Source organism: Ruditapes philippinarum, unplaced genomic scaffold, assembly GCF_026571515.1.
Source record: "Ruditapes philippinarum isolate M1 unplaced genomic scaffold, ASM2657151v2 ctg1254_1_1_1_1, whole genome shotgun sequence".
Lineage (NCBI taxonomy): Eukaryota > Metazoa > Mollusca > Bivalvia > Venerida > Veneridae > Ruditapes > Ruditapes philippinarum.
Genome location: NW_026861124.1, coordinates 69,677 through 84,304, shown reverse-complemented (window position 1 = coordinate 84,304; position 14,628 = coordinate 69,677). Strand labels below are relative to the sequence as shown.

The 14,628-nt window shown below is 32.3% G+C and overlaps 2 protein-coding genes across 2 annotated transcripts in view; both read right to left on the bottom strand.

Moving 5' to 3' along the window:
- Positions 1-1,385, bottom strand: part of LOC132714597 (fibrillin-1-like) — a 45,304-nt gene extending 43,919 nt beyond the window's left edge. The window contains exons 1-3 of the mRNA XM_060697487.1: positions 1,379-1,385; positions 909-986; positions 400-522 (exon numbers count right to left, since the gene is read on the bottom strand). Of these exons, the coding sequence (XP_060553470.1) occupies positions 400-522; positions 909-986; positions 1,379-1,385 (208 nt within the window). The remainder of the gene's footprint in view (positions 1-399; positions 523-908; positions 987-1,378) is intronic.
- The window catches only part of LOC132714595 (neurogenic locus notch homolog protein 1-like), a gene marked incomplete at its 3' end in the record, with an annotated part of 81,461 nt that overhangs the window by 49,764 nt on the left and 17,069 nt on the right, over positions 1-14,628 (bottom strand). Inside the window, exons 12-14 of the mRNA XM_060697483.1 lie at positions 14,319-14,441; positions 12,326-12,451; positions 11,450-11,572 (exon numbers count right to left, since the gene is read on the bottom strand). Of these exons, the coding sequence (XP_060553466.1) occupies positions 11,450-11,572; positions 12,326-12,451; positions 14,319-14,441 (372 nt within the window). The remainder of the gene's footprint in view (positions 1-11,449; positions 11,573-12,325; positions 12,452-14,318; positions 14,442-14,628) is intronic.

The following is a 14,628-nucleotide window of genomic DNA, read 5'->3' as shown; positions in this document are numbered from 1 at the left end:
ATCCACAGAAAATGTTCAAAGTGTCAAAACAACATGCAAAAAAGCCTTATAATCAAACCTTTGTAAAAACGTTACAGCATTGGTGTGGATATACTATGCAAATGAGCCAAATCATGTATTTTTCCAAAAGTGTAGCTATTTCAAACTGATATCTCTTTTTTTCTTTATTATTCAGGGTATGTGATGTGAATTAGTAAATACATATATATCCTGTACAGAATTTATTGAACAAGCTGAATTGTATTTAATCAAATGAAGCAAGTTTCATACAATTTTATTCAACAAGTTCAATAAATCTGAACTTGGACAATAAATATATTTGAAACTTAGTACACTCATTTAATACCCATCTTAATTAACATCATATTTCAGTAACCATTAAATGTAAAAAAAACTTACGACAAACTGATCCATTAAAAGTGAACCCATCAACACAATCACACACTGTGCCATTGCATTCTGCATTATCATCAATACAGGTGTCAGTGGCCGTTGTACATCTTTCAGTCACCAGTCTCCCATCTTAAAATTTACCAGATAAATTAGTTATAACAATACTCTAAGAGTAAAGGCTAAGATGACAAGAATTTGTTCACCCCTTGTTCTGCTTCATATGCAAAATGGACTCACCCAAATTTGATTTCAGTTGGAACAGTCCATTTTGAGGTCATGAGGTCATGGGAATTTTGTATCAGAATAATTAAAGTGAGCAGTCAACAAAATAGATCTTGATCGAATTCATAGGTCATCATCATTGCCATCTTTGCCGTCATCATCATCAACGTTATCATTATCATCATCATATTTGGCATCATCATCATATTTGCCACCACCATCATCATCATTAACATTGTTGTCATTATCATTTTCATCATCATTGCCATCATCATCATTGTCATCATCATCACCATTGCTATCATCATCATTGTCAGCATCATTGCTATCATCATCATTGTCATCATCATCATCATCATCATCAGCTTCTTCTTCAGCATCATCATCAATACCATCATCATCATTATCATCATCATCAAAGTCATCATCATCATCTTCTTCTTTTCCTTTTTCTTCTTCAATATCATCATCATCATTATTATCATCTTTTTCTTCTTCAATATCATCATCAATATCATCATCTTATCAATATTATCATCATTGTCATAATTGCTTTTGTTGTCATCATCATCTTTCATTGCCAATGTCTTTTTCACAACATCATTATCATATAAATGATGATTTATATGTTTATTAAAATATGAAACACTAAAAACCAATTAAAAAAAAAGGGAAACTTTTGAAAGGATAAAGAAACATTATTAAAACTAAAAAACCCCAAATCAACATTTTAATAAAAACGGGCATTCATCAAAATCTGTACCTCCCATTTGGGACATTCACCATGGGTTTTTATGGGGGGTTACGGGACTACTGAAGTCGCAGGGTGGAAGAGAGCATCACATGGGTCACATAGATTCTGTCCATCTAAAAATATAGCGAAAAAACGCTTAGTGGCTGACTTAAAATCAAAATAATAACAACATAATTAAAAGGTTTTATTTTGAAATTTTGGGGTATATTTTATTTTTCCCATAGTCAGTGTTGCATTTTTTATGGGTGTTTTGTTTTTTTTTTTTTTAAATGCAAATTAAAATTTTTAAATTTTTAGAAAAGGGAACGACAAAATTAATTTAAAATTTTTGTTTCAAATAAAAGGGTTTTGGTTAAAAAATTTCCCTTTTTAAAAATTCAAAATAAATAAAAAACTTTGTAGTTTAGGTATACTAAACCCGGGAAAGGGAAAAATAAATACATTTTATATAATTAAAACATACAAATCTAGCCTAACAAATACTTTACGCATCTCAATAACAGAAATTGCTTTGACAAAAAATTTATATTGGCAATTTATCTGTATATTCTTATTTCTAAAAGTTAATTTATGTCAAAGCTGATGTTCACTTACTACAGTGTGTGCCATTCCACACATATGTCTCCTTGCAATCACACACTGTGCCATTACACACTGCATAGTCATCTATACACGTGTTCAGTGATGTCGTGCATGATTCACCAACACGTGTTCCATCTATAAATAGATTAGTCAGATAAATTTCAAGACATTATCATATCAGGTACCCTATCTGATTTGTATATTTACCTATCTTATTTGTATATTTCTGAAACAAATTTGCTGCAAAAGAAAATTTAAATTTTCTGATAAAAATTGTTTACTTTTTTGAAACAGAACAAAATCTGGGGAATTTTTTCCTTAAATTTTTTTTAAATATTTGGGGGGTGCCATAGGAAATATTTTCATTTAATTTTATTGGGAAAAACCCAGGTAAGAAAAGTGTTACTACTAAAACCCCTGTCTAAAATTTAAAAAAATAGGGGTTGTGGGGTGTTTAAAAAAAAAAGAAAAATTTACATTTATCTGGGGTTTTTTCACATGTAAAATTTTAAAATTTTACTTTAACGGGCGTCCCCATTTTTTGACCAAAAGGGCATTCACCCCTTAAGTGGGAACTACAAGAAAGACCCTGAAAAAAGTTAAATGGGAAAGGGGATCACAGGGGTCCACAAATTCCCCCCCCGACGGCGAAAAAAAATTTTATATTTCTATTAAATTTTTCTTTAAAAGAAAAAAAATTTTCCAATCTTTTATAAATTGTTCAATAATGTTTTTTTTAAAGCTATCAGTTTTTTGTAAAAAAAGGGGTCAAGTTCGATCAAAAAAAATTAAAATTACTGGTGGGGGAAGTGTTTTTAAATTTTTCCCAAAAATCTTCAAGCAAAAACATATTACAAAAGTACAATTTCCTGATAAAAATGCATGAACAGATTTTAAAAAAGGCTGAAACCCTTTAAAGGGTGGGTTTCATGTCAAAAGGGACCTGGGGACAATTTTAAAATTTTGCCCTTTAAAAACCCATTTGACAAAGGCTTACCGGAAAACCAGTTTTAAACCCCAAAAAGTATCTTTTAAAAAAAAACCCGGGGCCAAATTTTGGTAACTTTTTTTTAACATGCAAAAGTTTTATTTTAATTTTTAAATACAAAAAGAAATTTTTAGAAATTTCTTGCCTTAAAAGACTAATAAGACTTCTTGAAACTTTTTAAAAAAAAAATTTTCCATTTTGTAAAATTGAAAATTGAATTAAAAAGCATTTTAATTTAATTTAGGGGTTTTTTTACAAGAAGAACTTTTTCAAATTTGGGTGCCCTTGTTTTATTTTGTTTTCCGTTAAACTTCATAAATTTTTTTTTAAAATTCTTTTTTACAAATTTTAACCTAAAAGAACAATTTCCTCTTTCCCTTTACTTTCATTTTTAAAGAAAAAATTTTCCTGTACTTTTTTTTTATAGTAAAAAACATTAATTTTTACTTTTTATGATAAGCTATCCAAAAAAATTTTATTTCAGAATGGTAGTAAGAACTATTTTCTTAAATAGTTAGAACTGTCCTTTACATTTTATTTTAGAATGACCAATGAGATTCATCAATTTCAGTTTGTAATTTCAAAATGACAAGTGATAATTCTTTTTATAGTCAGTCCTTCTTTATTAATTTTACAGGAAATCAAACTGATAACAGACTGACTTTGTCCGAAAAATAGTAAGTACATTCTGTCCCTTGTTACATGTACATACTTAATGTTACTATGCCAACCAATAGATAGGGTTTATTTTCATTAGACCTTTAAACGAGTTATGTCTGGAAAAGATTTTACATTTGACAAAAATTATTGCTCTCAGTTTAAATAAATGGTAATACAGTAAAACCTCTGTATAACCACCCTCTGTAGAACAATCACATCTTCACAACAACCAGTGCCATGTTTTTTCCCAAATTTACACTTCACAATAAATATAACCTCTCTAGAGCAGACACCTCTCAGTAACAACCAAAATCTTTAGTCTCCCAAAGGGTGGTTGTTCTACACAGGTGTTACGAAAATTACATTTTGGTTTCAACAAAATACAGGGTTTTTTTCCTGCACGGGTTTTTACTGTAAAACGGGTTTGTAAACAAAATACAGGTGGGGGGGTTCTCTACACAGGTTGACTTTAAAAAAACCCTTTTGGTTAACTAATAAGTCAAATTTGAAAAGTACAACAAGATTAAACTAAATTTTTTTAAACCAAAAATGAGTTTCCTTTCCAAGAGAGCCTGCAATACATCCCAAAAGGGGTCCCTTTTAAAATTTTTCCCTTAATAAAATCTAACGGGGATCTAACAAGGGTTTTTACTTCCTTCTTTTCCCAAATTTCTCCCACTGAAAAAAACCCAAGAAAAAATTTTCTAAATTCCAAAATTACATTTTCCCATTTTGATGCCCCAAAAATTAAAAAATTCACCCGGGTATTTTTCTTCGGTAAGAAGAAAATCAACTTTCTCAAAAAACCTTTTACTTAACCTTTCCCGGTTTCCAAAGAGGTTATGAAATTTAAATTATCACCTTTTTGCCGGGTTTTTCAAAAGAAATACTATTTTATTAATTAATTTTAAATTCAAATCTCCCATTAATATTTATTGTTGGGGTATAATAAAGACTGTTAGCGACCCTTTAATACGACTTTCGGGTCATAAGGGACCAAGTTAGGTGCGCCAAACAGTATTTACTATAAAAATGGTCTGTATTAGCGACCCTTTTTTTCCGACAACGACCTTTGTTTTATTCACCCTTTAACCGGAAATTTGACCGTGAGCGGGCGACTTTTGAAAGGGGAGCATGGTTTGGCTAGGGACGATTTGGCGAAGAAGCCCGCCTTCGGACAGCGATTTGTTCGCCCGTTTTAAATTTTCCGTCATACTTTTTACCCGCTATTTTCTTTTAAAAATTTTGTTTACCTCTCAATTAAAACCCAAATTTCCCTTTTTAACCCGCAAATTTAAAGAACGCGTGTCAACATCAACAAATTAAAATACACCCCCGCCAAGAAGATTTCCCACTATTTAAACTTTCTCTTTGCTATCAGGGGGCGTTTTGACGAATCAAACGCGCTTTTGATCTACGAAATTTGAAATTGCCCAATTGGCGAAAACCCCTTAACACTGGGGCTGTTTTTTAAAATTTTACACAAAATGGCGCAAATTAATCATTTTCCCCGATAAAAAAATTAAAAGACCCCATATACACAAATTGCTGGGTTTTTTGGCGATAAAAATAAACAAGGGAAAACCCTTTTAAAAGGGTGGTTATTTTAAAAACCTCGTTTGTTAAATTTCTTTTTCCGGAAGAAACGTATCTGTAAAAAAAATGGGGAATTTGTATCTAATTTTTTTTAATCCCATTAAACTCCTTTAAAGTAAACTTTTTTGTTTATAAAAAATTAAATGTCCTACAGAAAAAATCTCATTATAAAATTTGAAATTAAACATTTTTTTTACAAAAGATTTATCAATAAAATTACTTTTTAATAATAAAAATTTTTAAATACTAATTTTAGGTGAGTTTAAATTTTAACCCAAATTATACAAAAATTTTAATTTAAACCCTTAAAATGGAACTATCCTGCTTTTCAAAAAAAATTTTGGGTATTTATGTCATTATATCCAAAATTATATAGAACTGTCCCAGTGACCCCTTCATAATCCCTTTTTCCCTTTTCTCCCACAAAGGGGTCACTGTAAACATTTTATTTAAATTATTATTATTTATTAGATTTTTATTATTTTAAAATTATATTTTTATAATTTATTATTTTTATTAAAAACGACAAAAGTCCAATGGCAAATGCCTAAAAAATAGGGAGACATTGCTGTCCCTAGGGCATGAAAGGTTAAAAACCCTCATAAATCAAAATGTTGCCCTTTCTAAAGAAGTAAAAATTGATTTGTTTCTGAGGCATAATGTGCCTTAATACAAAATTTATTTTAGTTTGATTGTATGGGTAGCTATAAGCTTATAGACACACTCTCGCTCAGATCTGTATCTGGCTGTTTATCAATAAATTATCAAAACTTACAACACAAATCCCCAATCTGTACAAAGCCTGTAGGACATTCACATCTGTACCTATCTGAACTGCAAACAAGCGTGTTCGAGCATGTAGAAGAGGCAGGGTCACATGGATCGCAGAGTTGTTCACCAACTGTATAAAAAGTAAAGTTTTAACATGACAGCACAATTCGTTCAATAATGTGTTGCAGATCATGTTTTTTAATTATTTCCTTGTTTAAAAAGATATCACTTTAATGTGCAGATATATAAATTATTAATATACGCACATTATAAGGCTTCAAGAAAGTGGTTGAGTCAGATGCCAATCTGTATTATTACAGGCTTAAGTTTTGTTTTGTTTTTTTCTGAGAAAATGGCTTAAGATTAAATTGGATTGGTCTACAATTGGTACATTGTCCACAAATATTTTAAATCTTGATAAAATCAATATTGCATTATGTGTCTAAAACTTGTCGACAACATCCATATGTAATTCTTTCGTGATTTGCTGTTAAGTATAATACTAAATATTATCAACAAAATTATCTAATATTTCATTACAGACCTTCCATTTTGAACAATTGACTTTAAGCAGACGACAGTTTTTACAGACAAGAATTTTTTGGAACAGTAAAAATACAAAAACATGAATTACCGCAGATAGTTCCGTTGAAATAAAACCCAGGTAAACAGTCACATATTGTCCCGTTACATCCAGCGTTATCATCAATACACGTGTTCAAACTTGTTGTGCATGAATCGCCAACATGAGTCCCGTCTGAAAGAATTAAATATTTTTCTCAGAAAGTTTAATTAGATAGATACAAAATAACAAAATATGCCAATGCATATTCTGTTATACAAATTATACAAATATATTGTCCAAAATATCTCATATCAGTTATTTGTTTTTTGCATTGATTGTTTCTAATTGATATAATTTGGTCTTTTTATGGGATTTGGAACATTTTGTTTGCAACTTCTATTCAAAAATCACTATATCCATGTATAGTATTGAGCAGGATTGCTTCATCATAAGTCATATACAATAAAACCTGTTTACAAAGGCCACTCACAAAAATACTTACTTAAAGGAGACTTTAAACACGGGTTTCACTGTAAAAATACTAAGGCTGATAGTAACATTAGTAACCAAGCTGATATTAAAAGTTCTTACAGCATTCATCATCATATTGTACTTCGTCAGTCGGACATTCACATCTGTACGTGGTCGGGTTACACACAAGATCTGAGTCACAAGATGTTGTTGATGTATCACACGGGTCACATAAATCTGGTCCAACTGTAAAAATATTAGGTTGACAATTAACATATACAAAAAGGTCTTGTTTATTATACTGTCACACCTACTGCAAGGGCCAACCATTTCTGACTTAAGAGACACTTTTCGCTTGCATACCATATACCTCTCAACTCTTACTCATTTCAAATACCTCGCGGCTCACGTAGCGGCCATTTCAGAACCATTCCAAAAAAGAACATTTATCCTTAAATAAACACTCCCCGTGGGGCCTCCTGATCTAAAGGCAGACACCTTAACCACTAGGCCTACGGTACAGGTTTACATGTATGTAGATTACTAATATTTGTAACAATTCAGTTTTTACAAAACATCTTCAGAGTGAGTTAATAGAAGCCAAAAATATATTATTGTGTATAAATATTATCTTGCTGTAAATCTGAAAACGTCTCTTGCAGCATAAAAAGATTCATTAAAGTTCAAACACATTTATTTTTAACTTTATTTGGATACAGGCTTGAAGCATCTTTAAACACCTGTCAAGTCTGCTACTTTTCCTAAAACTTACCAGTACTGGTGTAATATTAGGAAACATAGTTGTGGCTATTGTAGGGTTCAAGCCTATGATCCCTGGTTTGAGAGTCAAACACCATAACTACAAGACCAACACTTCCCTTAATCTAAACACTTAAATCTGGTACATTGTAGCAATCCTTGTAGAGTGTCTTGTCATAAATGACACATATGTAGAATTGTCTAAGCTCTTCACTGGTATCAAAGGGAGAGGCAATACTGTTCAACATAAGGCTTGTAAATGTTTACAAGCTTCAGCGTCTTTTACGACATGTGACATATCCATATTAAGCAAAATCATTACGGAATGACAAGACTCTCAAAACTTACGACATATAGATCCATTCCATACCCAATTAGGTAAACAGTCACACACAGTACCATTACATGCAGCATTGTCATCAATACACGTGTCAATTAAAGTTGTGCATGATTCACCAACAACGGTCCCATCTGTAATTGAATATTGTACTTATGCGCCATGTCAATAGCTATGTTATTTCTCAGTGATATGACAAGAGGTCACTGTGACCTTGCCAATAGATGAAGTTAAACTAGAACTGTGTCCAAAGGACACGGATGCCCCCACTGTGCAGATGTGCTCGTAAACAAGAGCATGCATATCTGTATGTAAGATTTTTATGTGGAACTTTTTATTAAAATCTGCCATCCGGTTTAAGAGTTGCGTTCACAAAATTTCTATATGGTATATAGTGAAAAAATCAACAAAGGGCCATAATTCTGGTAAATTTGGTCGCAGCAAAAATTCCTTCCTTTACTACCATCTACACATTAAGGTTGTTCATCCCTGGAAGTTTAAGCAAAATCTGCCATCCGGTTTAAGAGGAGTTGCGTTCACAAAATTTCTACACAGTATATATTGAAACAAGAGCTGTCGGTAGGACAGCACGCTCGACTATTCTAAGTGCTTGATAAAGGTACAAAGGCTTCTAATTAAGATGTTTTATCAAGTAAATCACTGCTTTATTATTATGAATGCATAAAATTGTCCCAAAAAAGGCACAAACCCTTCAGTAGTAATTGAGATAACAGCTTACAAGCAAAACTTTACCATGAATTTCTAAGTTGAAAAAGGGGAGAAAAATCAGCCTAAATGCAAGATAGAATTATGGATCTTTGTCAGTGACCTACAATTATGACCCTAAATGCATATGTGAAGTTTTAGATAAATATCTTTAATAGTTATTGAGATATGTAAAACTTGCATGTAAACATTAACCAAGAGACTAAGTAGAAAAGGGGATATGAATCAGCCTAAATGCAAGATAGAGTTATGGAACTTGGTTAGTGACATACAATTATGACCCTCCAATTATGAATCTAAGTGCATGTGTAAAGTTTCAAGTAAATATCTTTGAAGACCTTTAACCTTTAACCAAAATTTCTAAGTTTCAAAGGGGCAAATAATTCTTCAAATTTTGCAGGCAGAGTTATGCAATTTTGCAAAGTGATGTACATTGTTACTATAAAAAAGTATTTTAAATTTCAATTGAATATCTCAAGCAATAATTGAGATATTTGACTTTACAAAAAAACTTTAACCAAAATTTCTAAGTTCCAAAGGGGCATAATTCTGTCAATATTGTAGGCAGAGTTATCCAACTTGTCAATCTGATGTACCTTGTTACTTTAAATAAGTATTGTAAGTTTCAATTGAATATCTCAAGCAATAATTGAGATATTTGACTTTACAAAAAACTTTAACCAAAATTTCTAAGTTAAAAAGGGGCATAATTCTGTCAATATTGTAGGCAGAGTTATCAAACTTGTCAATCTGATGTACCTTGTTACTATAAATAAGTATTGTAAGTTTCAATTGAATATCTCAAGTAATTATTGAGATATTTGACTTTACAAAAAACTTTAACCAAAATTTCTAAGTTAAAAAGGGGCATAATTCTGTCAATATTGTAGGCAGAGTTATCAAACTTGTCAATCTGATGTACCTTGTTACTATAAATAAGTATTGTAAGTTTCAATTGAATATCTCAAGTAATTATTGAGATATTTGACTTTACAAAAAACTTTAACCAACGCAGACGCCGACGCGGACGCTGACGCCGACACCGACGCCGACGCCGGGGCGACTACAATAGCTCTCATGTTCTTCGAATAGTCGAGCTAAAAATCAACAAAGGGCCATAATTCTGTTAAATTTGGTCGCTGCAAAAATTCCTTCCTTTACTACCATCTACACATTAAGGTTGTTCATCCCTGAAAGTTTAAGCAAAATCTGCCATCCAGTTTAAGAGGAGTTGCATTCACAAGATTTCAGGACGTACAGATGGACGGACGGATGGACGGACGGACAAGTGCAACGCTATATGCTCCCACTTTGTGGGGACATACCAACGGTTCATTTACTAACATAAGACGATCACATGAACTCCCCACCCCCAAATGAAAATGACTAAGGTATTTATTTTGAATTATTTTCAAACTGTATCAGATATTATGCTTTACAAGTATACCAAACATTTGAGTCACGTCACGACAAAACCAACATAATGGGTTTGCGACCAGCATGGATCCAGATCAGACTGCGCAGACGTGTCGTGACGTGGCTCATTTATATTTTTTATTATATTATATTGTATAATGTACTGTATTCAATTATATAATATTTCACAGTTAACATATGTATTATGCTTCAAAAAAAACAAAACTGATTTTACAGTAGTAAATGATCTAAACTCAATAGTTGTAAAGGTCAAATAGCAATCTCAATAGCAGAAACAGGTCCGAGTCAAATATGATAACGTTTGTTTTCATTATATGTAAACTAATATATCAATTGATAAATTCAACAAAAAAGTTCAGAAAATTCACTAAAATGTGAAATCTTTACAATGTTATCAGAAAAATATTGTGTATAAGTAAGAGATGAACCATATTCTAATATTTCTATAATGAAAGTACACAAATGTACTTACAGCAGGCATCTCCTATTTGTACAAATCCTGGGGGACATTCACATCTGTAAGTATCTGAACTACATACTAGTGAAGAGTCACATGTAGTAATAGCAGGGTCACAGGGGTCACACAGGCTGTCTCCAACTATAACATAACTTTATTGTATACATGTGAAAAACTTAATATTAACGTAAACCAGTCAATATAATTGTCAATATGACCGAGTTGGTACTGGTACATCGAAGGTCAAATATGGATAATAAATATATCGGCTCAAATTTTAAGTACATTAATATACACTTCTATAAATGACAACAAGAGCAATCAGAAGGACAGCATGGTGCTTAATAGCAAAACACTTTTAGAGCCTGAATAATGTAGAATTATACTTCTTTTAAAATCCAAGTTTGAGTTATGGGCCTTAAAAAAATGACCTTGTTTCTTTAATTTCTATTATGCTCTCAAATAAAGTTTGCAGTTTCAACCCATTCAATTCAGTATTTTTGGAGATAATAACTTTCACGCAAAAAACTTAACCAATTAAGTGTGATGGTGATGTCGACCCAGATGCCTTGGTGATTACAATAGCTCTCCTTATTCTTCAAAAATATAGAAATAATCCTAAAGTTGGTTATGATTGCTTAAAATTTAAGAAATTAAACACCCCATTTGAAATAGTATCTTTTTTCTTATTATAAATAATCTAGAAGTAAATGAACAATGAAAAAATTTACCGCAAATTGATCCGTTCCAAACAAAGTTAGCAATACAGACACACACAGTGCCGTTACATTCAGCGTTGTCATCGACACAGGTATCGAGGGATATTGTACAAGGTTCAGTAACAAATCTGCCATCTGCAATGAAAGATTTTAGATTAATATATATAGTGAAAGTTGAGAAAATCGTAACTCTCTAAATACTGGATGATTTATCAGTCCAAGATTTTCCCTTCGATGTCCGGTTGTCTCAACTTTCACTGTACAAGATTTAAGAGTAAAAACGTTACAGAATAAAAAATTTCTCATTTACAAAGCACAACAGTATAACCACTGCAAGGTTCAGTTACAAATCTGCCACCTGCAATGAAATATTTCAAATTAACATATTCAGTGAAAGTTGAGAAAATCGGAACTCGCTAAAAACTGATTTAAGAGTAAAAACATTCCAGAATCAAAATTTTTCATTTACAAAACACAACAGTAAAACCTACACCCTTTGGGAGACAAATATTTTAGTTGCTGCTCATAGAGGTGTTGCTCTACAGTAAAATATAGTAAAATTGTTTACTTAGTGAAGAAATAATATTGCTTTTATATAAAGAGGTAATTGGTCTACAAGGGGCCCCTCCTCGGAGGTTATACTGTATTATAACAAAAACAAACAAAAAATTAAAAATAAAGATGTTATTACATTTGTTTATATAAATTTTTTTCTACATTTTTTCTGTTATGACTACTACACACAAACCAATGGGTTGCTGTTTTTTTTTAATTTGATTATTTAGAACTTATCAGCATTACTTCAATTTAACAAGATTATAAAAATAATGCTTTAATCAGCAAAAACTATATAAATAGAAGAATTAAACGATACAAAGAAAATCTTACAGCAGGTATCGCCCACTTGAACATGGCCACTAGGACATTCACAGCGATACGTTTCAGGGCTGCATACAAGTTCGTCATCACATGATGATGGGGACGTGTCACATGGGTCACACAGTGTGCGTCCAACTGATTCAAAAGAAAATTTGCGTAAATATAATGTTTCTTAACAGTGAATGGTTGAATGAGTTTTAAAGGGACTTAAGTTTATGTGAAAGGAAGATATCCAGTTTTATGGTACAAACAGTCAATGATTTAATTTCAGTACAAGGTTGTGTGAGAAATAATGCACAAATACATGTATGAGTCTGGTTATGAGACATATATCAATGAAAAACATCAAACTAAAGAGAAATTTCAGTTACTATTAAATTTTATTCTATTAATAATAGATTTCAAAAAGACTAGATTTAGACCAACCATTAAAACTTGTCAAAGAGAGTCTCTGAGACAATGTGAAGATATTTTTTGGAGAGACCATGTCGTCTTCCCTCTGTTTAATAGTTTAAAAAAAAATGTCTGGTAAACATACATGCATGACATGCCATAATTCATGGTTTGTGAGAAAAAAAGAAGAAAATATCACTATGGCCTTGACCTAAACTATACAAGTATTAAGTTTGACTAATTGGCATCGGTGATTAGTTTTGAAGGCACTAGGCGAAAAGGTGACAGATCCTGATTGGAAGAGTAGAAAGTAGTGCAGCTTGACAACTATATGCTTTCACAAGAAAAACAAGAGCACCGCTAGGCAGAGCATTATATGCCCAAAAGTGTTTTTATTTTGTTAGTAAGGATGAAACATTTGTAAGACATGGGAATTAAATGCAGTATTACCTCCTTCAAAAAGCAATCCTCCTTTATAGCTGGAAAACCTTCATATATATACAGTTGCTGTTTTCAAAGCACCAGCATCAAGTTGAAGTTATGATCAAGAAACCACAACTTTCAGTGTAAAGCTCATTGTGACCCTGACCTTTGAACTTATGACCCTAAAAACCATAGGGGTCATGTATTGGACATAGCTGTCCATCCTATAAAATTTTACAACTGTAGGTTAATTAATACTTAAGTTATTTAGCGGAAACTGTTTTCAGTTTTAAGGAAATAGTGACCTTGACCTTTGACCTTGTGACCCCAAAATCAATAGGGGTCTTCTACCCAATATGGACAATCATCCTATAAAGTTTGAATACTGTTGGCCAAATGGAACTTAAGCTATGCTCCGGAAACCATTTTCAGTTTTAAGGTAATAGTGACCTTGACCTTTCACATTGTGACCCCAAAATCAATAGGGGTCTTCTACCCAATATGGACAATCATCCTATGAAGTTTGAATACTGTGGGCCAAATGGAACTTAAGTTATGCTCAGGAAACCATTTTCAGTTTTAAGGTAATAGTGACCTTGACCTTTGACCTTGTGACCCCAAATCAATAGGGGTCTTCTAACCAATATGGACAATTATGCTGTGAAGTTTGGAGACTGTGGGCCAAATGGAACTTAAGTTATGCTCCGGAAACCATTTTCAGTTTTAAGGTAATAGTGACCTGGACCTTTGACCTTGTGACCCCAAAATCAATAGGGGTCTTCTACCCAATATGGGCAATCATCCTATGAAGTTTGAATACTGTGGGCCAAATGGAACTTAAGTTATGCTCCGGAAACCAAATTGCTAACGGACAGACAGACGGACGGACGTTCCTATGAATGGTCATTTATTGGGTACTTCTTTTGTTTAAAGGTACATAACAAGAGAATATAAGTACCCAACAATACTGATGGAATGAATAGAATTACCCAACAAGTGTCCTCTCGTGTGTTGGAGGTACCCAACAAGCGTCCTCTCGTTCGCCCGGACGGACCACAGGGGGTATAACATAATATAAAAAAATATCCAAAAGCATTTTAAAAATAGAATTATAAAAGAATATCTAATTAGTATTTTTATGCCTGTACAAATTGATACAAAGCTATATGCTTATAAATAACATTACCACAAATCGTTCCATTCCAGCTGAAGCCTTCAACGCAGTCGCATACAGTTCCGTTACATTCTGCGTAGTAATCTGTACATGTATCTACCTCTGTTGTACAACTCTCACCCACTCTTGTACCATCTACAAATTCAACAATTACACATTAAAACTTACTTATGGATGACTTACATAACATGTTATCAACCCTATCTTCATTTGTTCTCAGGCGGCATAAATTAAAAGATTCTGACAATAAGGGTGCAACAATAATGTCCCAATAAATTTCCCTTTACAAGTTTCCTATAAATCTGGTGGATTTGAGACATTG